This window comes from Pseudoliparis swirei, chromosome 18, assembly GCF_029220125.1.
Source record: "Pseudoliparis swirei isolate HS2019 ecotype Mariana Trench chromosome 18, NWPU_hadal_v1, whole genome shotgun sequence".
Taxonomy (NCBI): Eukaryota; Metazoa; Chordata; class Actinopteri; order Perciformes; family Liparidae; genus Pseudoliparis; species Pseudoliparis swirei.
The window spans coordinates 17,438,814-17,461,737 of NC_079405.1; the positions used below are offsets into that span (position 1 = coordinate 17,438,814).

The 22,924-nt window shown below is 41.0% G+C and overlaps 3 protein-coding genes across 7 annotated transcripts in view; 1 reads left to right on the forward strand and 2 right to left on the reverse strand.

Annotated features, from left to right (window-relative positions):
• LOC130207999 (RNA-binding motif, single-stranded-interacting protein 2-like) overlaps nucleotides 1-4,122 on the forward strand; it is a 27,592-nt gene extending 23,470 nt beyond the window's left edge. For both annotated transcript variants that reach the window (XM_056436826.1, XM_056436825.1), the window contains exon 14: nucleotides 389-4,122. The gene's annotated coding sequence lies outside the window, so the exon portion shown is untranslated. The remainder of the gene's footprint in view (nucleotides 1-388) is intronic.
• On the reverse strand, nucleotides 3,296-9,045 carry faim2b (Fas apoptotic inhibitory molecule 2b). Of its 4 annotated transcripts, XM_056436828.1 has the most exons (13): nucleotides 8,824-9,037; nucleotides 8,192-8,240; nucleotides 7,779-7,846; nucleotides 7,635-7,699; nucleotides 7,491-7,544; nucleotides 7,348-7,398; nucleotides 7,214-7,253; nucleotides 7,099-7,136; nucleotides 6,910-6,997; nucleotides 6,716-6,811; nucleotides 6,417-6,470; nucleotides 6,143-6,319; nucleotides 4,601-4,689 (listed from the first exon to the last, which is right to left on the reverse strand). In XM_056436828.1, the coding sequence occupies exons 1-12, from the start codon at nucleotides 8,836-8,838 to the stop codon at nucleotides 6,170-6,172; spliced, it is 768 nt and encodes a 255-aa protein (XP_056292803.1). In that variant the 5' UTR covers nucleotides 8,839-9,037; the 3' UTR covers nucleotides 4,601-4,689; nucleotides 6,143-6,169. The 4 variants fall into 4 exon arrangements, with proteins under 4 accessions (XP_056292804.1, XP_056292803.1, XP_056292802.1 ...); XM_056436829.1 differs by lacking the exon at nucleotides 6,143-6,319 and having other exon boundaries at nucleotides 3,296-4,689; nucleotides 8,824-9,045; XM_056436827.1 differs by lacking the exon at nucleotides 4,601-4,689 and having other exon boundaries at nucleotides 5,276-6,319; nucleotides 8,824-9,036.
• A 3,820-nt stretch (nucleotides 9,046-12,865) lies between these two features.
• On the reverse strand, nucleotides 12,866-22,542 carry nr1d4b (nuclear receptor subfamily 1, group D, member 4b). Its single transcript, XM_056436824.1, has 8 exons — nucleotides 22,018-22,542; nucleotides 17,180-17,491; nucleotides 16,984-17,072; nucleotides 16,729-16,873; nucleotides 14,758-15,305; nucleotides 14,472-14,657; nucleotides 14,149-14,359; nucleotides 12,866-14,056 (listed from the first exon to the last, which is right to left on the reverse strand). Exons 1-8 carry the CDS (start codon nucleotides 22,034-22,036, stop codon nucleotides 13,860-13,862), a joined length of 1,707 nt encoding a protein of 568 aa, XP_056292799.1. The 5' UTR covers nucleotides 22,037-22,542; the 3' UTR covers nucleotides 12,866-13,859.
• Nucleotides 22,543-22,924: the final 382 nt, after the last annotated feature.

Genomic DNA, 22,924 nt, shown 5'->3' on the forward strand with positions numbered 1-22,924 from the left:
CTGTTATCACTTGTTTTAGTCTTTATACAAAGCTAAGCTAACTGGCTCCAGCTTCATGCAGAGCTGACCGTCATGGGAGTGGTATTCATCTTCATCGATGCAGAGCATACAAGCCCGTTGCCCAAAATGTCAAACTACTTGTTTAAACTGGCCGTGGCTGCTTTATTGTCAGTCAGTAGCAGATTTAGTGAAAAACATACAGAAGTACAATTTAATCCAGTACATTGACAAAAGGCATTTAATTGTATTATTGCACAGTGCTAACCGAGGAAACCCCGAGCGTGTGTGTGTGTGTGTTTAAGGCAACATCACAGCTGTAGTGTAAACGCATCTGAACAATGGCTGAGCAGGTTCAGTGTACCAGCGCTGGGTTGTGTGTGTTTTGCAGCTCCAGCACGGTGGAGCCGAGGGCACGAGATGAGTCCAACCAAACCGGATTCCGCAAAACTGTCCTCCATAGATCACCAAGCACCTGGACTTGAACATGGATAACAAAAGGAACATCTGTGTGTGTCTGTGTTTGTGTGTGTGTCTGTGTTTGTATGTATGTGTGTGTGTCTGTATTTTATTTTTATTTTTAAGAAAAAGGACAACACTTATGTCATTGGACTTTTCTGCTCACATCCTTAAGAGTCGATCAACCAAAGGTGGGAATCTTCTTCACAGAAGCTGTGATCTATTTTGATATCTGAAAAAAAAGAAACATAACAAGAAGTTAAAAAAGAAAACTAAGGAAAAAACGTAAGAGACGTTGAAAGACACAGAGCATTATTTTTGTGCACGTAATATAACAAATTCTTATTTTTAACACAAAAAAGCATTCTGGACATTTCAGGGTGATTCAAGGAAGAGTTGAAACACAATGTGTCTTTTATTTTTTTGTAAAATATGCAAACTTTTATTTTTATTTCCTGATGTCTGTTGTTTGACGTTCTATTTGCAGCAGCGGAGGAATCAATTTGTACAGAGACAAAAACTTCTAAAACACTTTTGCTGATCTGACGTGTCGGAGGCAAACCGTTTAAAGCTACTTCTTCCTGTAACTGCTGCAGAGATTTCTATTCACGCACAGATGATAATAACAATGTTTATAGTCTGTTTAGTCTAATTATTATAATTTTTTTTACATTCCTTCGTAAGTGAACAAAAGACAATCAATTATTTATATTTATATTTGAATTATATCACAATTTATTTTCTTTTTTTATAGAGTTGTTATCATTCGGACAAACATTTATAGAAAATAAGTTATTTAATACTGTCGTCTCTAAAGACATGGTGAAACTGACTTAACCCGGCGCAGTAACGATTTGGCTCATTAGCAGTTTTGATGCTTTGATGACTTCCAATTAGATTTCAAGTCCTTTACGCACCATTACATGACATATGTTCATACTAATATTTGTCCTGTTTTGTTCTATTGTAACTCCATGTTACATCTGTCTTCATAAGAAGTGGTTTTAAGCGGTTTTGCTTTGGCAATACTTCAGGTATCACATATATAAATTCATCCTCTGTCGAAGGGATGAAACGAACGTGCTTTAGATCCGAGCTGTTAGATTCCTGAAAGATTATGTGTACAAAGAACAATGCCGTTACTAAATTAAGATATAGATAAGCAAAAGTAATGAGGGAAATCAAATAGAAGACTAACACGATCCCTGAGAATAATTAGTGTGTAAGGAGAGGGAGCTGTAAGTCTTTTTTCAATGCTGCTGTTGTCGCCTGAGTCTGATTTTGTTAGTGATTTTTAGTTTGTAGAAAGTTAAATGTTTCCGTTTTACTTTTGTCTGTCACTTGAAAACCTTTCGAGCTAATTTGCCTTATTTTTGATGACATTATCTTTGAAGTAGATTAGATTTTAGCTGTAGATTTGAGCTTTTTACAGAGAGTAGATGTTAGTTTCTTTTGTTTCTCTGCGTAGGGATTGATGCTGTTTTCTTGTGCACATTACTTTTTCTCTCGTTTTGTTTTCACTCGAATTTCCGTTCCAAACCTTGTGTCGTTGTCCTCAAATTGTGTCGGGCCTGTTTGTCGAAAGCCTTTCAGAGTGGAGAGTTGAACCAAACAATGACTTCATATCGTCCTGAACCAAAAGATTCATCCTGATGCTGCATCAGTGTTGATGCTCAAAGAGTTGGAGTTCATCAAGTGGAGCTCATGTCACAGTGCATCCAAATACTTTAAGTTATGCAGACATCAAAAGCTGTAGATAATAGAAATAAAGGTTTTACAAAGGACTGCTCACTAGACCATGGAAGTGCCATTAAAGACGATTCTTACAGCCTTTAGTTAGACAGCCTCAACGGATTTTGGAGAGATCCCAAATTCAGCAAAAACAACTTTTAGCTAAGCCTTAATTCTTTTCCATGGATGAACTGCCTGACCTCTTATAGGATGGACACTAAGTTGTGTATATACTACAGAAATGGCAAAAGGCTTGTTTGAATGCCATCGAGTTAGTCGTCACTTCAGTCGAGTTCGCTGTAGGGTTGCGTGGAGCTTTTCTTCCCGCTCTTCAATCATCCATATTAGAGTCCAGTGATAAACACAGTGTGAAGACATCTTTCTTAAGGCTCGCAGTTTGATGATTCTGTTTTTAGCTTTTTTTTCACTTGCTGTGTGTTTCTATTGTTTATTTCCGCAACCAAAGATGTTGTAGCCACCCATCTTTTAGCTCTCTTTCACAGTGAAACTGCTCTCATTTGTTGACGATCATGTGTTGTGTGTAGCTGGATGAAATGCCTGCTTTCTGCTTCCAACAGATTCAGAAAGGGAAATATTACACTAATTGGTACACATTATTCCACATTCAGAACACAGTTTAAGATGTTGTGGCAACTTTTCGCCACTACTCTGTCATATAGTAAAGTACATGTAAATGATCTGGTTTTGTTGACACAAGTTAATTATGCTGAGTTTTCCTCGACATATGTAATGTTGGTGCGTATGTAAACACTCTCGTTATGACATTTATTGGCCTCTGCAGACACCCGGCAGATCTCCAGAGCATTTACGATGGTGACAGATTTCAGACACGAGAGCTAATTTTGTAAATATTCTTGTTTCCCCCACTGTCTTGTTTGTTTCTTTGTGTGTTTTATTTTATTTTTTTAATGATTTATAGCCTGTCCAGATAACACAGTGATTTGCAAGGTTTTCAGATTCAGTACCCCATGAAGGAAATGTCATGGATGTTGTTTATATGTTCAGAGAAATGCTATTCCATGTATTAGCCATCGCTTTAATACAAAAACAGGATTTTGAAACTATGAAATGACCACTTGTTACAATGACGTGTTTATTTATTTTATTTTTTATTTTTTCCAACTTGTCAGCAGAGATAACATTACAGTCATGACGCTCCAAAATAATTAGCATCATGGAAATGATAAAACCTTAAATTTCACTGAAACTGTAGAAATACTGAGATCAATGGTGTGCTCTACAAACAATATTTAGAAATACAAAAATCTCGTTGCACTTATTATTTTTAGTCCACACCAATTTGAAAATGCTCTTTTTGTAAATTTTTATGTAGATTTGATGGCTTATTTCATAGCTTCAAAATAGTTTGCTGCTAAAACAGGATTTCCAAACAGGCGGTTTGATGTTGCCCATTCAGAATTTTCTAAATGCCCCTTTTTATTTTTATTTGGTAAATACGCAGTAACCCTAATTTGTTTGATTTTCAGTCATAATTTCATGATTTAATTTCTGGTTTACTAATGAGCAGTTAACATTGTATTTTACATGATTAGACCCCATAATAGTTGTCTTATGATGACACTTTTTAATAAAAAATATTAAAAACTTGTGTAAATTAATCCCAGATGTTTTGAAAATCTGATGGGCTCATCTTGCTCCCTGCTTGTGAACAGTTTTCTTATTTATACAAGAACTCATTTTGTACAGTTTTGTTAAGAGGAAATAGGTTTTGATATTTGGTTATTTTGCAAAGCCACTTGGCTATTTTTGTCTTCCTGTGCCAGAGTTGCTAGATTTTCTGTAACTTGTCTTTTTTTTATTGATTGAGATAAGATTTTCCTTCTTTCTTGGTTTTCTCTTTGAATTTTCATATGTCGTTTTCCCTTTTTTTAAATAAAAATCTTGTTTCAGTGATGCGGTGAACAGTGTTTTTGATTTACGACAACCGTTCGAGTGGATGGATGTATTATTGACACCATCTGGGTCTTTACCTCCTGCTGTTGTTGCTTCAATTCAGTTTATTTGTATAGCCCAATTTCACAAATTACAAATTTGTCTCGGAGTGCTTTACAATCTGTACACATAGACATCCCTGCCCCAAAACCTCACATCGGATCAGGAAAAACTCCCAAATAACCCTTCAGGGGGAAAAAAAGGGAAGAAACCTGCAGGAGAGCAACAGAGGAGGATCCCTCTCCAGGATGGACAGGTGCAATAGATGTAATGTGTACAGAAGGACAGATTTAGAGTTAAAATACATTCAATGAATGTGGCAGAGTGTATGAATAGTTCATAGTAGGCATATTCCACGATGGAGACCTCCACGATCCATCAGGCAGATGGCGGTGGGGAGGAGGAGTGGGCGGAGTCTCAACAGTGGGCGGAGTCTCAACAGGACAGTGGCTAGTCAGGAGCAGGAATTCCACGACCCAGACCTCGATGATCCATCAGGCAGATATGAGACGTGAAGTCAAAAGGACTCTGGGGAGAAAGCAGAGTTAGTAATGTGTGATTGAGAGATGAAAATTCATCCATAAGGAGGGAGAAAGGAGGAGATAGGTGCTCAGTGCATCCTAAAACGTTCTTAACGTGTGGCTGGGGACAACCTTGTACCCTCATCCTGAAACATTGACAGGATATCACTGGAAATAATAAGGTTGAGTTTGAGTGTGTATGTGCACGTTTGTTTGGTCTGTAGTTATTTATGAAAGCAGTAGTTCTACCTCATTATAAAATCGTGTTAGTACTACATTTGATAAATCCAGAGGTCCAGTGGTGTGTGTGTTTAAGATTATGGGTTACCAATACTTTATTATTTTTAAAATGCTTGATGTAAGCAGTTAATTTTGGTAAATCAACTTGAAATATTTAAAATAGATTTTAAATGATGCCTCTGAAGAAAACAATAACATTTTCCTTTCCTAATAAATAACCCACCAAAATGTCCTGGATATATATATATATATATATATATACATACAAAGGAAATTATTAACCTGTAATATATATATAATCATACTTAATCATAATTACCACCATTCATCATCTTACATATTACAAGACACAGTACTTTTCATGTGTCACTTTTATTTGAATATTGCCAGAACCAAATGGACATAGCCCGTTGTTCTTACAAAGAAATATCAATGCAATGTGTTTTGGTCACTACTTTTTTGGTAGAACATTTATAATATGTTCTGATCATAAACCTACATTTTATTATGTTCTATCACATCCCAAAGGCCACATTACAGTTACAAAATAAATTACAGCTGATGTAACTGAAGTATGTTGTTAAACTATATATGATGCCACACACACACATACACACACATGTTCCCTTTGTGGTTGCATCTTTGCTTTGAAAGTCAAAATTAAAATCCTTCAGGTTTCACTCAAACAGTGTTTCGCACAAGAACATTAACTCAAATAGCATAAACACAAACAGTACATCTTCAAAGTATCTATGCTCATGTGCATTAAAAGAAAGTATAAAAACAAACTGTATCTACTGTACATAGCTTAGCATAGTTATTTTAGCAAACGCAACCAAAAAGTGCAGATTTGTTGAAGCTTCTTTTTTTGGCTCACTGATGATGAAACACACAAACTGATCACACTCCACTCTGTTTTCGACGTGCTGTCCACGTATGCGTCTCATGTCTGTTTAAGCACGCGCTGTTGGATGGTGTGGTCACAGGAGACCACAGAGCAATGCTAAACCTCAGGATTAACCCGAGCACAGTAGTTAAAGTCAGGTATCAGGCAGGTGGCAGGGAAAAGAGAGAAAAGCAGCAGGGTTGCTTGGACATGATGACAGAAGGAAAAACAACTTTTAAACAGGGATTCATGAACAGATTTTGTTCATGAGGCTAAAAACTCCAAGTAGAGTTTAAGAATCGGGCTGAAAGACGTAGACAGTATGTATACATACGAGGGGGAAATCAGGGGGAGAAAGGCTTTACTCGCGGCCTCCTCCAAAAATCTGTAGCATAAAGCTGAACAGGTAGATGATGTCCAGGTAGAGGCTGAGGGTGGCAAAAACATATTCCTCTGGACTTAAACTGTAGCTCTTGTTTCCTAACAACAACTGGGTGTCGTATGCTAGGAACTGTGGTGGAAAGAGAGACATAGGAAAAACAAGGAGAGTAGATCAATGATAGTAAAAAGAAAAACTTCAGATAGACAATAATGAGGTCGATTCTCACCAGAGTAAAGACGATGGCTCCTAGCGAAGCATAGATGGCATGTAACCAGGGAACCTGTGGTGCATAACAAAGAATTACAAAACACTGTTAAGAAGGACAGCAGGATGCTAATTTAGGAAAAACAGAGCCGTGCTTTGCAAGCTTATCTGTGAGGCTAATCCCTTCTTGTTAATGGACACACAGATACAGCCAGCAGGGCCTGCAGCATTAACCAGCAAATCACAGCTATGTCAGACATCCTCCAGAGAGGTGTGTGTGTATGTGTGTGTGTGTGTGTGTGTGTGTGTGTGTGAACTCACATATCCAAAAGGGACGACAATGGAGAAGGTGAAAGCACAGAGAAGCATGACCATGCACAGAGAAAACAGGAGGCCCTGACAGGATGTGACGTCAATCTGCAGCAGGCGTGAGAGACAAACGGATAAGGGTTTTGTTCAGCTTGTTTGATTGGTCGACAGCAGTTTGTACGATAGTTGAAGCAGTTGGTTCTCACCCTGCTCTGGAAGCTGAAGATGGTGACAGAAAGACACACTAGTGCTGTGATTCCCAGACACAGCACCACTGATTTGGTATTGTAAAAGCTGGAGGAAGAGAAGGAGTCTTTTACTCTGGAAAGCCTCGGATGAGTTGAACTCAACCCACAAAAACACACGCCGACATCAACAATACTGTATTTATTTACCTCGACATGAATCCCATCATGAAGGCCATGCTCAAAGTCTGAGGGGAAAAGTAAAGAGTGTGTGTGAGTAAAGAAGAACATATTGCATTATGTTTTCATAATGAGGAATACTCACAAAGAGAACTAACAAAATGATATTCCAAGGAAACTGCCTCCTGTTGATGTACAAATAAAAATACACGTTACCACTTAACCGTCAGCGTTTTAACGAATATTTGGGTTGTCAGTTATATTGCAAAGAAATGTTACCTCAGCTCTCCACAGCAGGACAGTGCGATGTAAGTGACAAAGAAAACTAGACTGTCAGAAAAAGGGAAGACGATGATGATGAAGCTTCGTAAATAAAGTCATAGAGAAGACTGTAATGTGAGTTGTGATGTGTTTTCACTTACTAAGATGCCATGTACAAGCTTGGATGAGTCTGGATAAAATATATCACGGGTGCACTGTAAAGCGCAAAAAATTTATTGATTAAATTCAGATAATAATCAAAGTGGCAAAAACTAAAACTTTTGAGTTAACGAAAGAGTCGTTACCAAAATGAGAAGAGAGCAACAATTGCCACTGTCACTAACAGCTGAACCATGAGAATGGCGTAGACCTGCAGGAAGACATATTTAATATCAGAACAATGGAAAAGTAACTCTGATTTTGGTTGTGTACTGGTGTCACACGTTTACCTTCCTGATGAAGGTCCGCCTGATGTTCTTGTCGTCCCATACAAACTGGGCCGCCATCTCCTCATAGCCTATAGAAAGAGGCAAGGAGGAGACATCGGAGGATTTATCTTTGTAGCAACTGAGAAGTAATCACATAGGGTGTCTTAAAATGATACTGCAGCATTAATCAGACACTATTAAGTCACTTTGCAGAAGGCGGGTTTGACTTCCACTAACATGGTGTTTGTAATATATGATGTCAAGTCACAACTTTTAAACTTAAACATGTGCAATATTATTGTGATTAATAATCAAGGATACAAATGGAAATTAAACAATACATTTACTCATAATAAAAGAAGAATACTTGGACTTAAACAAGCATATAGTGTATGTAGTAAGTAGCAGAAGTAGTAGTTTAGTTTAGTTTTTACCTACAGTCGCCTCCCGATAGCTGGGCGGCTCATTATCCTCACCCACCTGCTGGAAATAGAAATACATTTTTTACGTTCATTACAATTGTTAATCAGAATCATAAAAAGCACAACAGTCTTTGCATTCACTAAACATAAATGGGTGTACTCTAACACACACTAACTAGCACAGTGCTAACTTTGCTTTCGCCAATTTTAATTTATTCACTTGTGCTGACGTCTATAACACATTCAATTGTACTGTTAATACTTCCAGCAGAACATTTTCCATTCTGGATTTGTCCACAAACAGCCTCCATGTTTAATTAGTTCAATGGATGTGATGGGCCTCCATTGTTTTTTTGTAGCCACCATTAATAACACAATAGTGTAAGTATTGAGCACGAATTAACCACTGCTCTTGATATGAGCTCCTTCACACACATTATGTCATTATTTTTTTTAACCGATTAACCATATCTCCACTATCCAGCTAATAAAACCAACTTAGAAAATTCCATTGAGTTGTTATTGTTCTTTGTAAACAATCACGATATATATACATACATACATACATACATATATACATGCATACATACATATATATTACAACGCTGTAGTCTATCTGTAAGCCCAGCCAGTTAAAAGCATACCTTTTCCTTCTTCATAATTTCCCCTTACACCTTTGAGTTGCTGATGATGAGGAAGGTCAGTCACAAGTAAAATATTAGCCTTGATTTTAAAATCTAAGATATGAAAGAAATCTCAGCGCCTCTTGTTTAATGTGGTTTGTGTGGTCCGAAACACTGCGAGCTGCGACCATAAAAGGTTGTTTGTAGATTAGTTGTTGCTCTGACTTTGTCTGGGTGTGCGGATTACACCGGAGCTTTATAGGCCTCCATGTGGTTAATCTCTCTCTAACCCTGATCCCATGCCACCCCTATCCTCGGAGCATTGAGGGCGCTCTACAAAAGTCCAGATAGTCCCAAAACATTGATATGAAACCAGACTGTACCACTGCTGTTGCTAAACAGGGATGTAGTGTGTGTCTGCCATTGCTGGCACAAACTGTTACAAACAATGTACCAGGACAGTTCATCATCCTATAAGACTCAAAGGACTTGCATATCTCAATTACATATGCATTACATAACTCTTTTTCTCCACTTTAGGGGCAAAATAAGTGGCACAGACTAAGAGGATATTTAAAAATCTGAATTTTTCTATATATACTGTATATCCATATATATATATATATATATATATATATATATATATATATATATATATATATGTATATACTGTATATATTGTGTAAAAATATATTAGACTCAAAGGACTGGCATATCTCAATTACATATGCATTACATAACAAATTTTCTCCACTTTAGGGGCAAAATAAGTAGCACAGACTAAGAGGATATTTGATAATTTGCATTTTAGATATATATACTGTATATACATATATATATTTACTGTATATATTGTGTAAAATATATTTTCAAAAGAAAACTGGCAAAACCCCTGCACATGGTGACCGACAACATTGTCTTTATCAGGAGTTTATGAGTATTTGTTGTGTCTTTATTTTGTACTTACTGAGCAACACAACAGTGATCTCTTGAAATTACTGAGTGACATCATGTTTTTGTGTAAGAGTTTTGTAACAGGTACGTCAGACTAATGAGATTGAAGTTAAGAACATTATGGAGCAAACACATAGTCTTTACAAACAGTAATAATGAGATTTGCCATCCGGTGCTCATCTTTGACCTACTTTTCAAAGAGATGTTTTGTTTTTTTCTGCTTTGACAAAAAGACAATTAGAAACAACTCCGACATGATATAGGACCATAAAGAAATGAGATATTTAATAATTCATTTTGTCTCAGTGTAGATCATAGAGTACGGACCCAGAGCTGTCCTCACTAAATGCGGGGCTCCTAGAGTCTTAAAAAGTAGAATGGGAGCCAGAGCCTTTAGTTATCAATCTCCTCTTTTATGGAACCAGCTTTAACCTTCAGTCCGGAAGGCAGACACAGTCACCTCATTTAAGAGTAGACTTAAGACTTTCCTCTTTGACAGAGCTTATAGTTAGGGCTGAATCAGGCTCACCTGGTCCAGCCCCTAGATATGCTGCTATAGGCTTATAGCTGCTGGGGGACGTTTAGGATACACTGAGCAACTATCTCCTCTTCTCTCTCTACTTATGGACGAATGCATGTCTCTTCATTGCACATTATTAACTATACTTCTTCCCCGGAGTTTTTGTGCCTTCTTACCCAATTGGACCTGGCTGTGTCTGAAGCTGGTTCTGGCACCTGGGTCCTGACTCCTTGCCCCTGCTTCCTGCATCCAGCCTCCTTCCCAATGGCCCTGCCTCCTTCTTTGTGCCTCCTACCCCAAGGGCATGGCCTCATTGGGCCGGCCTCCTGCCCTGGCCCTGCTGATGCCCCCCATTCGTCTGCTATATAGTGATACAGAGCTGTTATATCCATGGTGATACAATGTCTGGTTAACAATCAATGATGGTACCATGAAGGTGAAAGATCCGAGATTGAGAGTATTTCTAATGTCATCAGCTTTCAACATGGCGGCGGGTCTCATAGCTAATGTTGCTAACAGCGCTAACAGTGCAAACTACAGCTAAAGTTCTGACAGAGCTAACAGTGTTTACTTTAGGCAGATCTGTTATCAGCTATGAGAGCAATGCATATAGACACTACTCCACTGTATCTTTACATAGACAATAATTGTTTGCTGCTATTTTTCTGCCCTGAATTTTAAATATAACTCCTTTCATGTTTAGCGGGAAAGAATGATAGTTTACACGGGCTAACGACTGAAACCAGTGTTGGTGTTTCCATCCATTAATTAATTTAATAATGAAATGATTAAGTCATGAATTCATACAGATAGTCAGACGTAAACAAATACAGATGGACTTATATTGCAATGCTAAAGAATATATTGCTATGCAGACATGTCCTTTCATCCTCAGTCCATTAAACCTATTCTGCTGTATACACGTCCTTCTTGTCGCCACTAGGTGGCCCCCGCAGACAATAATAGATTGTGGTTGCTGCAAGAAGGAACCATTGGCAGACACATAATAACAGGCACTAACTTTGGTTCTCAAGCAACCAGAGCAGTGTACCAGAGTAATACCATCCTGTATAACAAAATGCCTTCTGTCTCTTTTACTTCTGGTCGGGGAGCTAATGGACGTCGGCCACACTCACTTCCGATAAATGATGTCGGTCTCAAATAAATCAACGAGAGTCCTGTACAAATTGAAGAGTCGCAATCCAATTATGACTGCTCAAACTCTATCTGCTCATGCGATATAATCAAAAGCTCAAGATCAGCTACTTAATGGACCATGTGGTGAGATTTGTTTTCGCACCGGAGAATGAACGTTGAAACTCAGGAAAGCGGCTCCTGAACAAGTCCCCTGAGATGCCCTTTGATACACCACGGAGATGCTGAGTCTTTGTTGTCATTGCATGTACGATAAGACGGGGGACTATTGACGGACAGATGGACCTGCTGGTTTCACTAATAGGTCCCCGTGTCTACTAGTCACAAAATAATCTCATAGCCCAAATGTGCTCGTGTTGTTCTCCTCCTCTCCGGTAGGTGGCACATGAGCACCCCAACACACTTCAACACAAATGACTGGACCGCTGGTTATGTCGCAGCTCCAGCTAACGTTGGTGTTTTTCTTCTTCTAATGCAGTTTTAAGAATAAAAGTCTGGCTATGTTAAATAAATTGAGGTCCAAGGGCAGCTTTTTGCCCCCATTTTTCATTTATTGGCAGAGAGGGAGAGATAGGGGCTATTCATACGGCACTATTCCTTAGAGTTAGTTAGTTTCACTGCCACCTGATGCAGAGGTAATTCATTAGTTATAGCCAGTTGCTGAATTTAAATAAATATACTGCTGGATATGTGTCTCCTGATATTCATGCGATGAGTCACATGTTCTCCTTTATTCAGTATAATTACTGAGGAACGAATATTTATCTCAGCATAAATCCCCACTATTCACTGTAGGCCTATACAAACAGTACATGTACGTGTATGATTGAAGCAATAATTTAAGGCATCTTCATAAAGAGCTAAAGTATGAACAGAGCGGCCCGGTCTACATCAGTCCATCTTATAGACAATAAGGACTCGTCTTATTGTGAAGACCTTTGAAGGCTAGTTACCCAAAGAATTTCCCCAAACATTTACACCAATATGTTTTTCAGCAGTAGTGTTGTCTTCTCTTTGTGCTTTCTGGTACCCATAGGATTTTCATACTCAGATCTCTATTCAACCTACAGTAAAATGGTCTCGTTAGTGCCATATTTGCATAGATCACTGAACAGAAACCATCTTAGGTTATGGTCTCCCTCCCTGGAGACTAGTCTCACCTCGTATTTATTGAAGTGTAACATTCTCAGGTCAAAGTGCTTTGACCTGTTCTCGCAATCAAAAATATAGTGTGAATAAAGCCCCTAATTCTCCGATTCAAGCATGATTGCCTGATTGCCTGTTGCTAGGCTACGGCTCCACGAGTGCCTCTGTAAAATCTAAGGGTAGTATTACATTAAAGGAAAAAGGAAAAATGCTATATAACATTATTTAATAATGGTACTCTATGGTGCAACCATAACACATTTACAAAGTATTCACAAGGGGATGCAGTCAGTTGGCAATACATTTATTTCAATTATATATCTTCAAATAAAAAGTGTTCTGTCAGGTTGAAATGTTTTCTTTGCAGTCTGTAGAGCAATCTATTATGTGATATACATACAATAATGCAATACTAGCTTCTTTTACATATCCAAGAATCTGCAAACTAACAAAGACCAAGAATAAAGGTTATATACAAAATGTACAAGGAAACACCATAACATATATCCCATCAGACATGGTCTAAAATGACCAATCATTTCTCCCTGATTACCGCATACAAATACAATGCATTTACTCTCATTTCTTAAAAATGTTATACATTTCTCAATCACAAATGGGTGATTTTCATAAAGATTTCCCACAGGGTGACTGACATGTTGTGAAAATAGCTTATGTCATTTCAAAAGGGCCCCCACAAACTGCCCTCTCAACTGTGTTTTAGACATTTCTATTGCTCTGTTATATATGGATTTAGGAGGACTTCTTAATGTATGGAAAGTGCCCTTTACACAATGTAGCATGAATGTACAGTAAGAAAGCATTGTTGGTGAAGGTTTGTACATGTTCCTTCCCTCTTGTTAGCTTTGTGTGCTGGGATAGGAGGACAAAGTCGAGTGAGGAACAACAGGCGCTCGCTTCTTTTTGGTCTTCAGCACAAACTCACTGAGGGAGAGGTGACGACTTGGTGGTTGGATGTTGACTCGAAGCACCCAAGGAAGAACATAGTCTGTGTTTTAATGTTTGTTTCAGCGATCCTGGAACTGGAGGAAGAATTAGTTCAGGAGCCTCACCTTCCTGCTGTGCCTACATCCTTCACTGATGTTTTTTTCTCTTTTTTCCCCTTCAAGTTCACTCTCTCATGGCATCAGACTTGGCACAGCTCCCACAACAATGGCCCATCATGCAAAAGCCAGTGGACTGTATATGTCAGGTCAGGCTTGCATGGGGAGCAGGGAGGCTCCCCAAAGCAGACACCTCAGGAAGCTTTTGCTCTTTGAACTTAAGGATCTATGCGGAAAGCTAACAGCTTGTCAGAGTGGTGGTTGTTCAGGGTGCGCAGGTCCGGCAGACGTAGCAGCAACTTTGGGAAGAGGGTGCTATCCTCTGGGCGGCGACTGGTGATGAGAGAGCGCAGAGCTTTTATTAGATTATCCTGCAGTTGCTCCACCGCTGCCATCTCCACTATACCAGAGCGATCTGGAGAAAGGGGGGACAAATGGAGTTTAGACACGAGGAAATGTGTGCGTACGGTATGTGCTCTGTCTAAATGTTGTCGTATGCCTTCTTACCAGCAGAAACCAGCACGACCGCCATGAAAAGAGCCATCTCGTCTGGCTCCAGACACAAAGATGCTAGCTTCTCGCTGAATTCAAACATGGCATCAAGTAGGGAACCCATGCCAAGAGCCCTAAGTGATGCCAGTGAGTAAGTCTGCCCATTGAGGAAGGTCACCGTTCTCTCCTTGGGGTCAAACAGTGAGCAAAATCTCACCATCAAAACCTGTGGACAGAACCAGACCAGATCAGCATCGGAAATAATTTCAAATGATAGAAAAGAAAGTAAATAAAATGTCACACAGTCCCCCCAACAAATATTTTTTGCTGGAATGTACCTGGAAAGTGCCCGATTTGAGCAGCATGACCTGATCATGCTGGCTGAGGGACTGGAAGCCTGGGATGCTCTTTGCAAACTCCACTACTTCTTTAACAGCGGGGGTGAAGCACTGGGAGAAAGACTCCCAAACCTCCTGACTGGAGCGACTGGCCGGAGCCACAGGACATGAGTTGAGTGGACATGCCTGCAAGACAGACAGGTAGAAGAGAGGAAAATAAGTATTATGGATTTTTTATTGATTAAACTGACTGATAAATAAATAATTAATAAATACAAATTCTCACCAGCACTTTGGCTCCTCCGTTTAGCTTCCAGGGGCAGGGACCTTGGTTTTGGGAATCACTTGCTGGGTAACTGTTGTGATTGGCTGGGTAGGATTGAGATGATAGGCGGTGCCCACTGACGGGGCACTGATTCTGATTGGCGTTGTCGACAATGGCGGCGTTTTCATTGTTGGTGGAGGAAACAGGGCAGCTTGTGGAGTCTTGGTAGCTTGCCTGCTCCCCGTGGACTGTGTGGTGAGTCTGGGTTGCCGAGTGAGACATTAAAGGCTGCTGCGCTGAATTGTTGTGGAAAGAGGAAGTGCCAATGTTGCTGTTGCCGACAGCCATCTTGGGTGGTTTCTCGTCTCTGTTCACTACGCTGCTGTGGTACGACTGTGAGATGGAGCTCGCCCCTTCATTCGTGTGATTGTGTGGACTGCAGGGGGCATCGGTTGGAGGGGACACCTCCATTTCCATGGAAGCTGATTCATTGAGGCTGTTCATGTAACTCTGCATCTCATCCAATAGTCTCTGCTTCTCCCGCTTGGGAATACGCCCAAAACGCACAGCTGAGGAGAAGAGAAGCATCCTCTGTTAGCATTTATATCACCACCAGCTCCTTACAGGCAACACGTTAACTAACAAGTGTAACAACATACACAATTAGGCATTTTAAATGATTGAACAATGTAGAGAAACAACCACTCCTTGTTATAATATGGATTCTACATCCGACCGTCAAACTGTCATTTCTGTGGATTACTAAACCCACTAACTGACTATTGTGTCCATCACAGCTGTTTCACCACAATATGGACACGGACGCCCTCATCCAACTGCCTCAACCTCCTCTCCAGCCTTTACAGTCCCCCCACCCCCTTTCAATTCTGCACCTCCACTGACATCCCTATTTATAGTACACTGTATGCTGCACCACCTCCCCTAGTCTCTCGCTCCCTCTTCCTTTCTGACTTCCAGTTGAGCACTTGATGTCTTATTTTCTATGAAAGTAGGTCACTGGGTCACTAAACATGATTCCATTTGTAAAATGACAGCAAAAGAGAGGTGGAAAGGTCAAAAAGATAAGAGAGGCAGGTAGGAGACAAAAGGTTGAAGGTGGTAGAAATTGGATGATCAAAATAGATTTGCAAGCAATAATGTTGTCAAGTCAAAGTAATCTATAGTATTATCATTGTGGGTTTGACTAGAACCAATAACTATATATGTTCCCTTTTATTGTACTTTAAGTGCATGTTCAGAAAATTTAAATATGGTTATTAATAATAAAGTTTCCTGCTGTGGTCTCAAGCAGGTGATTTTTCACTTCCACATTTTGGCTTTTTTAGGTCGGCTAAAAATGTTTGCTCCAAAAAAACATGATTTATCATCACCTAGTTTAGCTGTGTCCCGAGAGATCGGAGTACTGCGGTGAAATGATGCAGTTGAGCAGACTAACTGTAGTAATACTATTTTATATTTCAAATCAAGCATTGCAGGTTTTCAATCATGACAACAGGACAGAAAAACAACATGTCTTAAATGATTGATTATTGGCACAAAAAAAAAGAGTAACTTCCTGGTAGACAATCAACAACTGTGTGCCCCAATTTTCCAAAATAAAATCTATTTGTCACAGTTTCTCCATGACTGATGACCACTGGGACTCAAGAGCTCGTCTTGCCATTACTCAGACAGCAGGGCCACGAGAAAGGATGTCAGAGGCAAAAGACAAAAGGAAGGGAATGGAGAAAGAAAAGAGAAAACGAGCTGAAGGGGAAAGTAAGTTTTGTGATGAGAAGCTTCTTATGAACAATTTCAACACGAGCGTCTGAATTTTTTTAAAGCTACAGCCGTGACATCTGATTCTCCATGTAACCCTTCATACATAGCGACATTAAATCATCGCCTCTACATTAAGAACAAAAGATAAGTTAAGTTTTAGTCTCCATATGTCAAAATATATCTTCTTTAATGGACATTACTGTCTCTCACCATCTCTGGACATGCCAACGGAGAGACACTTCTTAAAGCGGCAGTGCTGGCACCGGTTTCTGTTCATGCGCATGATGAGACAGTTTTCATTCTTTACACACATCTTGTAGTGGATATTCTGCTGAATACTGCGTCTGAAGAAACCCTAGAGAAGGCACAAGAAGAGAAAAGGTTTTAAAAGAGTGTCTTTTTTGTAGCAACAAGTCTGCACGTGTGTGACTGAATAGAAATGATACGTTCTTTGTGCAGTCTCACCTTGCAGCCTTCACAGGCGTGCACGCCATAATGGAACCCAGAGGCGATGTCCCCACATACTTTACACAGAAGCACCATACCTCCGGTTTCTATGAAAGAAGCATGCAACCATCATCAGAGAGAGAAATACAGAAACAGAGTCCTGGCAGGTAAACATGACGGACAACAGAAAGAAGGGAAGCCAGTGGGTACTTACTGGTGAATGTGCCTGTGAAACCACAAGGTCTTTTGGCCACTGTAGGATGGCTGTAGGTTGCGGACGACACTGTTGTTATTAGGGCAGCGGGAGCATTGTTGGCTTCAGGAAACTGGAAGACCAATTTTGGGGAAGGCGTCCCTCCTCTACGTTCCCCTCTCTGCTTCAGGGGCCCAATCTCCTGAAAGGAGACACCCTCTGGGGATGAAGGCTGCGAGTGGGAGGAGGGCGACTGGGTCTGGTATCCACTAGAGGGGCTGCCAGGACTCGGACTGGCACTGCCGGACGAGCCTGCGTACAAGATAACACCACCTGGAGGAACAGAGAGGGGCAAAAAGCTCAGTTTGCTTCGTCTTCATCTGGGTGGTGTTGACATGTGAGTGGGCGTTCCAGTGTTGGGCAATGCTCTACTTTGATCCAGTGAGCGCACTTGGCAGACGTTCAAAAACACACACAAAAACCTGACCATGTTGAGACAGAATTTCTGTTCAATGAATAAATTAGAGCAACAATAAGCCTGACATTGATATCTGTGTTTTCTTTTGGTTTCTCTAGATAATCCTATACAAAAGGCTTCGTCACAGCGAAGGTTGTGTTGCTTTTACTGGTTGGTGATTGTTTTATGCGAGTAAATGTTGCTTAACACACACACACACACACACACACTGACCAGGAAAAATAAATACCCTTGATTGACACATAGGTTATTTAACCAGACAAACATATATGTCATGTCTGATAAGGGATGTTTTCTACAGAAGCTACATTTCTGTGATATAATAGCTTGCCATGCATTATATCGGAACAAATATGTTTCAGGATAATACACATAGCACATTTATGTGGAATAATAACCATAAAATGCTGGTCATAACATGACAGAGTCGCTACACATTCCACATTGTGCCACAGGCCATAAACAGGCCTTTGTTCAGGGATGTCATCAAGTCGGAAATGCCCGGCTATACCCCCCAACACAACACCCACCCGCCCCCTTCTGCTTAGCACACAGTGTTCTTCTCTGCAAGATGAAAGCCTGCCCCTCACGTGCAGGCTCAGCCAGCCAGCTCCTGCCTGCTTGCTTTCAGCATCGAGTCTTTCCTCCTCTGCCTCCTCCCACCCCCTCCCTTCTTCTCTATCCTCCTCCCCTTCTGCCTCCTCCTCCTCCTCCCCCTCCTCCCGCTCTGGCTGCGGGCATGCAGACCCATCTATCCGCCAGCCACCTGACCGGGAGCTCACATGGACTCTTGACACAGTTCCCGCCCGGCTCACAAGGCTCTTTGCGCAGTCCCGTGTAGACAACAGCAGCAGTACAATAACAAGCGCTAGGGCAGAGCACGTTTGGAGTGGAGAGGGGCTCGAATGCTGTGACTACAGGGGAGGAGGGAAGCAAAGCAGGACACAGTCACGTTGTTTCAGGACATTATCTTTACACATTTAAATGATTTGCTTGAGGGTTTTAATCATTTGGGGAGATTATTTAATTCTGCATTTATATCACAGCTATTAAAGGATGGGAAAATAACAAACATTTTCTCACTTTTATAATCATTATAATTTAAAGTATCATAGTAATAAAAACTAAAAACAGAGGTGGGAATCTCTACTATCACTCCTATATGAAGATCCTCTGATCCAGTGCAGAGGTTGCCCTGCTTTTTATTTGCAATTAGATCACTGTGTCAGTCTGGTGTCTAAATGCCTCGGCATAAAGGTCTGCTGGCCAAAATGTTTCCCATGTGAGGAGATGGCATGCTCCACATTCATTCATATCATGATCATCATAATGTGCATCACGTTCAGATTTTCACTGAACAACACAGACGCAGCTTTTGTCAAATGTCAAATGTCTGCCCTTCTCTGCCCAACGGTCATGTTAAGAGAGTGCAGCATTATCTCAAGTAGTAACATCATCCTTGGATTGTCTTCACTGTCATTCTGTGCCAGTGTCTTCTCAAGGAACTTGAATCATTGAAGAAAAGGCCTCCCTCATCTCTTGTTCTTTCCCTCCATGAAAAAACACGTGCTGCATTTCTGTTTCTCTCAAAGTGCCTCCTTAATTCCTCTGCACGTGCCTACACTGAATGCAAGGCACTCTGGGTCTGGGGTCTTGTGTGGTGGCGGGAGCTCCAATATCAGCCAGACTGTGAAGTGTTGTTCCCTGTGTGAGACGTATAAAGCTTTACGGGCATGTGTATCGCAGAACCGTGACATGAGCTCCACGCCCACTTTCTACATTCACAATTGCATCTCTGCCACTTCCCTCCTTTAAACATTCCATAATGTATCTCCTCCTAGTCATTTCCTGGAATCTGGTTGGACTGGGTGCCAGAAGGAACTCTGGGAATATCAGCCCCGCTGTACTCAGGCACAGGTTACAACATGTGAGCTGTGGATAAACAGAGCCATAAGAAGTACAGAATAAACTAAACAGTCCACAGCCCCTCCCCTTTGCCAGAGCTCAATGATCTTCCACTCTCATGTCTCCCCTCCCCCTGTGCGTGAGTGCATGGCAGGCCAAATGTACAGGCAGCATGCACACGTCTGCAGGGGAGACGCCCCTCTTGACTTCAAACTAGTCTGTCCTCTTTCGTGTGAACATTTGCAACTGTGCATGGGCAGTAAGCCCTACTCCACGTGAAACAGCTGGCCCCATGTCATGAGACGATTTATGAAGAACTTTCCAGAGGGTCGGTCTCTGATGACAGAGAACAGAGGGCAACATGTACTTTAAATCCCCTGGATTGTATTGCTATATTAAACAATGGACATAACTATATTGATGGTTGCTCCAGTTTGAACCTTGAGGAGTTGTTTAGTGCAAAAGGCATTTTGGATTTAACTTTACATATAATAGATGGGAGTAGCAAATGACAACTTAAACAAGGTTGGCTTCTCTTATGAATTTGCGAATTGTGTGATTGTCTTTCAAGGCAACAACGAGAATGAATCTGGTTATATTCTGTTGTGAATACCTCCATTGCTCAATGTCTGCATGATAATGGTTAATTGTGGCATAAAAGTGTCATTGGTTGCTACTGTACTATTATATAAATGGGTGGTGCGTGTGTGCACGTTACGTCACCCGAAAATCCGGTTTGAATGCAACCCAAAGTAGGTTAACATGTCCATGTTATTAGCATCACGTTTTGTATGACCCATTATAACTATTAGACATGTCAAACCAGTTACAGTAACCACAAAGGAAGAAAAGGCTGCTAACCCTCTCTGACCCACTGACCAAGCTATCGGTAAATGAAGAGGAATCCCCGTGCAGGCTGAGCGCGAGCGGAGTGCGCACAGTGGAGGGGAGCGACAGAGAGGGGCGGGGTGGGGGGAATCAAGCGCGGCACGTGGATTCTGGGGCTGTACGCACGTGATGGCAGCTCGAGGCGGGGTAACTGCGTATTAAAAAAGAAAAAGAAAAAAAAGAAAAAAAATCAGGCGCATGATTCCCAGTGTGCACTGGGCGAAGAGCGGATGAAAAGATATGACAGTCATAATGGGCTTCCGCTGCTCAAGGACGTCCTTTTGTCTGTGTAATGCATGGTTATCATTGATATGATTATTTATGTTGGGAAGTAGGCCTATGTGATGATTATAAGAATCAAACACTGATGTTCTCACGGCCTCTATCTCTTAGAGGCTGACTCTGACATGGTATCTATTTCAGTCGCTGGTGACCTAAAGCCTATTTCAGCAGCATCGCGTTGCACATGTTGTCACCGGCAGCCAGTGTTCTCTTACATAATAGGAGGGCTGTAGCTGAAATGGACACATGCCTTATTATTCATCGTCATGTCCATAACATACCTTATATAGCCTCCCACTGAACACGATGGTTTCGACCTGATATGAGGGGGTTCGCTTGTTTTCAGCATCCATCACATTCATATTATTATTCTGGTCCAGGCGATTCTGGATTTTGAACTAGATTTTAAGTCGTTGGTTATATATGCATATGTTTTGACTCAGTTAGCCCAATTCACCCCACCAATAGTTAACCCACACGTGTTTCGAAAAAAGTTACGCTTCAGCCAAGTTAAATTAATGGAACACTGCAACTAAGTGGCGATGCCCGCTCCACACACTTCGCCTCAACTAATGCGCAAAGTGCAGATTGGGTCATTCACCTTCTCTGACAATTAGAGATATTAGAATAAATGTAATACTGAAAAGACAGCACGTTCTCGGTCAGGGGGCGTTGTGGGTCGCACTTCTCCAGAGTTTGTTTACATGCAGAGAATCGGAAGTCCGCCGCAGAGATTGATGAGGAGGACTTCCTTCTCCGTGCGCAGCTCACTTCAAACAGTCAACTGTCTGCAGCCCAGAAGCACTTGGCAACGTGCCATATGTTAGACAGCTGAATTACTGTTAAAATCCCCCCGAATTATATATATATATATATATATATATTTAATATAAATATATGTAACAAAATATATTAATATATATATGTTTAAAAATTATTATTTTTATTAATATATATATATGGGAATAAATTAAAAATAACAATTATATGCGACAGTGTTTTAAAAAGACATGAAGTGGAACAGGATAAAACAAAAGACACAGTCGCATTTCAACGCAGTTTTCTAAATGCATGGCAGATACAATTATATAAACATAGACTTTGCAGATGAATCATCATCCAATAAATGTGCTACCCAAGTATAATATTTGATGTATAGAAAGAAGTGCATTGGCATCTGATACAACTGCATCATTCCCTCTTTATCCCCCCCCCCCCCCCCAATTAATGCCGTTTGGCAATTGTAAAAAAAATATTCTGGAGGATTCAGGCAAAATGCATGTATTCCATTATAAAGCCTACTTACCACCAGGACTGTGCTCCATGTTTCTGAGAAGGTGGACGTTGTCCACTTGTTCCGTCCTGTCTTCTTGTGGCCGTCTAACGCTGGACTGGCTGCCTCTGCGTGCCACTGATGAGTTTCGTTGATATAGGTGAAAGAGTCAAGAACTGCCCGTGTATCCAAAAGCAGTGCGCGCAGGGCATTGGGGTTGTTGAGAAAACCCGGCCAGCGAAAAAAAGAGAAAGAAATATTTTTAAAGGAAATTAGAGCAGATCTGTAGTAATAATGTCCGAGGTGAAGAGACAGCAGAAGACAGCTCCGCTCTTCTCTGCACACCTATGATGCCAGGCTGTGGATATATCTTTGTTAAGGGGTTCTCTGGATTACAGAGGTCCTGACGCGTTCAGCTGCTTGCCATGTACAGTCACGATCAAAACATGACCGGAGTGGAAGTAGTTTAAACACTCCCCGCCCATCAATAAGCAACACGAGTCCTAAAATAACCAGCACGTTTTCAGGTGCCTGAGAAATGTGACCATTTCCCCCCCCCTGTTCTCTTTTTGTAGTCGCGTCAACCGCTTGTCTCTCTATCTCGCTCTCTCCCCCTCCCTGTGTGTCACGCTCTCTGAAAACATTTCACCCGAATTCACCCCTCCTTTCCCGTCCTCGTGCCCCCGCTCGTTCCCTCGTTCTCGCTCTCTCATTGGCTGAGAGCCCTGCGCGGAGACGGTACATTGTGTTCGTTCGACATTGGAATGCTGGTTAAAGCTCTCCAGCATGTGCGCATGGCATGTGAGCTCACGCTGCCCTACTGACACACATTTTATGCTAATGGTTGCCTGGGCTCGGCGATAAGACAACGAGGAAACGAGGAGGGGAGGCAGAGGAAGCGAGAGGTCTCACTCCTGCCTCCTCTCCCGACTTTTGTTGC

Excerpts from the sequence above, each read along its gene's own strand:
- faim2b (XM_056436828.1), bottom strand. Across the intron at positions 7,545-7,634 it reads GTTGCTCTCTTCTCATTTTG|TGCACCCGTGATATATTTTA; the intron begins GTAACGACTCTT and ends TGCGCTTTACAG. Across the intron at positions 6,812-6,909 it reads TCTTCAGCTTCCAGAGCAGG|ATTGACGTCACATCCTGTCA; the intron begins GTGAGAACCAAC and ends CGCCTGCTGCAG.
- nr1d4b (XM_056436824.1), bottom strand. Across the intron at positions 14,658-14,757 it reads ACGGAGGAGCCAAAGTGCTG|GCATGTCCACTCAACTCATG; the intron begins GTGAGAATTTGT and ends TCTGTCTTGCAG. Across the intron at positions 14,360-14,471 it reads TCAAATCGGGCACTTTCCAG|GTTTTGATGGTGAGATTTTG; the intron begins GTACATTCCAGC and ends TTCTGTCCACAG.